The sequence below is a fragment of the Poecilia reticulata genome, unplaced genomic scaffold (genome assembly GCF_000633615.1).
Source record: "Poecilia reticulata strain Guanapo unplaced genomic scaffold, Guppy_female_1.0+MT scaffold_190, whole genome shotgun sequence".
NCBI classification, from domain to species: Eukaryota; Metazoa; Chordata; class Actinopteri; order Cyprinodontiformes; family Poeciliidae; genus Poecilia; species Poecilia reticulata.
This window is the reverse complement of record NW_007615019.1, coordinates 364,116-366,683: the sequence shown is the minus strand read 5'-3', so window position 1 is coordinate 366,683 and position 2,568 is coordinate 364,116. Positions and strand designations below refer to the sequence as shown.

At 48.0% G+C, this 2,568-nt stretch overlaps 1 protein-coding gene across 1 annotated transcript in view; it reads right to left on the bottom strand.

The window, feature by feature from the left end:
• Positions 1-1,814: 1,814 nt before the first annotated feature.
• The window catches only part of LOC103460172 (chorion-specific transcription factor GCMb), a 12,302-nt gene continuing 11,548 nt past the window's right edge, over positions 1,815-2,568 (bottom strand). Inside the window, exon 5 of the mRNA XM_017303118.1 lies at positions 1,815-2,395. Within this exon, the coding sequence (XP_017158607.1) occupies positions 2,090-2,395 (306 nt within the window). The 3' untranslated portion in view covers positions 1,815-2,089. The remainder of the gene's footprint in view (positions 2,396-2,568) is intronic.

Here is a 2,568-nt window from a genome sequence, read left to right as displayed (position 1 = left end):
AATGATAATAATAATATAATGATGATAATAATGATAATAATGATGATAATAATGATGATGATGATAATAATGATAATAATGATGATAATAATGATAATAATAATAATAATAACCTCCTCCCAGCGGCTGATGAACAGCAGCCAATCAGGTGACAGCATTCTGGTTCCATCCATCTTTATCACTAATAAAAACCAGAACTTTCCTGTGTTGGTTCTGTTTTGACCCGGCTGATCCAGATCTCAACCCGGTTCTGGTTCTGGTCTGAATCTAGTGATTTTTCTTCAGAACCTTCCTGATGTTTAAATAAACAAAAGTTTAGAGTTTAGTTTATAGCTAAACTCCAAACTTCAGGTTCTGCTGCTAAACCAGAAAGTGGGTCAGAACCAGAAGTAATAGTTTGGTTCTGAACGGATCCAAAAGGATCCAGGAGAGCTAGACCTGAAGATGTTACAGAACCAGAACCAGAACTGTTCTGCTTCACCTGTGATAGAAACCCAAAGAGCTTTTGTTCTGGTCCTGATCCGCTCCGGTTCCTGAACTTTGGGCCCAGCTGGTTCTGTCGAGCCGCATGAAGTGAGCTGAGGAAGAGGAGGACGAGGAAGAGCGGCCGGGTTTAGAGGTTCAGTCTGAGGACAGAAACGGTTCTGTTCCCACACGTTTCTGTCAAAACAACATTTATTACTCACCCCGACCGGAACCGGCCCGTGTCCAAACACCGCCGCTTTGATCACCGCTGCAGGCTGCTCAACCTGAGGCGCCGGGCCGGGCCAGGCTCGGCCAACCAGAACAGGAAGCAGGAAACATTTCAGAACAGAACCTTTAATGTTCCTGTGAGGTTTGGTAGAACCCGGCTGGTTCTGCTGAAGGAAAGTAAGTCCAACCCAAAAATGTCAGAACCTTTTTATTCTTCATCAGCTGAAATGTGGGACAGACCATCAGAACCAAAACCGGTCCTCATAAACTCAAACCGGGTCACCTGGTTCTGGGTTGGTTTTATGCTCAACAGAACAAAACTGCTGGTTCTGTAGAACTCTGAGTCCAATTTCACCAACCAGAACCAAACCAGAACCTGGCCAGAACCAGGCAGGCCAACAGATGGTTTCCTGCTGGTTCTGTGGACCGGCAGCCCGACCAGAACATTTCCACAGGAGACGAGCCGTTAGCTTCACATCACACAGTATGAAGCTAAAAATCTAAAGATTTAGAGTTTAAACTTAGCAACAGTTTGGAGTTCAGCTAAAAACTAAATGCTTAGTTGCAAACGTTTAGCTTGAGGCTAACGACTCAGCTAGCATGTCTAACTTTAGCCTGGAGCTAAATGTTTATTGAACAAGCTAACTAAATATAAGCAGTTCAGCTTAATGTTTCTAGCTAACATGCATATTTAGCTGATTATTAGATTTAGCTTGGAGATAAAAGTTCAGTTTCCAAAACTAAACATTTAGTTTCAAACTGTGACATTTATAAATGGATGACAGGGTGAAAATGTGACTGGATGATGAAGATCCAGTTGGCTGAATAAAACCGATTGTAGACGTCTGGCTGGGGAACGGCTGCAACGCGCAGGCGGAACCAGAACCTTCCGGGTTCTTCCAGAACCACAAAACGTTCTCTGCTGTTGTTCAGGAACCCGGCAGGCGTAGCAGCGCCACCCAGAGGAAAGGAGCTGATGGGTGGAGCTGCCTCAGACCAAGGGGTCAGAACCCGGTCAGGGTCCGGTCAGAACCCGGTCAGAACCCGTTCAAGGTCCGTGTTGGACATCTTGTTTGGATCAGTGACAGAATCGGGACGATAAGCAGATAATTCATAGAAAACAACAATTACTACACATTTAATAAGATCTGACACCTTCAGAACCGACCCGAGCAGAACTGCAGAATCGTCTACAGGACCGAAGCCGGCTCCTGGAGGTCCTGTAGACGGACTGGACCGGTCCGGATAGAACCTCCAGAACAATAACAAGGTTCATCTGATGGCTCTGATTTGTCCTCTGAAGGTTTGTTGATTCGGGTCAGAACCTGAACCTTTCCTGCATCTGGAAGTCTGGTTCATCAGTTTCAGTTGCCATGGCGGCAGAGTCGGTGCTGAGTCAGTAGTCGTCATAGCGATAGGCGTTGGGGTAGGCGTAGTGGTAGTCGTAGGCGTCCAGCCGCTCTGTCTTGGTCTGCAGAGGTTCTGGAGGAAACGACAGAGACTTGATAACTCCGCCGGACTCCTCGGTCACCTTGACCTCTGTGGAGTACGAGGACGGAGACGCGTCTTCCAGCAGGGACGAGCAGCCGGGCAGACCGGCGGCTTTGGCAGGCTGGTAGGACGGCAGGCCGGCCGATGGTTTGGGGCAGGACTGGTAGGGAGGCAGTGCCCCCGGAGGCTTGGGACAGGGCTGGTAGGACACCTGGAGAGGACAAGGAGACAAACACCCTCATCATCACAGCCACCACAAACACCACAAACACCACAAACACCAGGCTTTCTCTGTCACACACATTCAGTGTACACTGACAACAGACATCCATTTACTGCTAACACTGAGGCTGCGCTGGGACACGTCCAACCGGCTTCAGGACA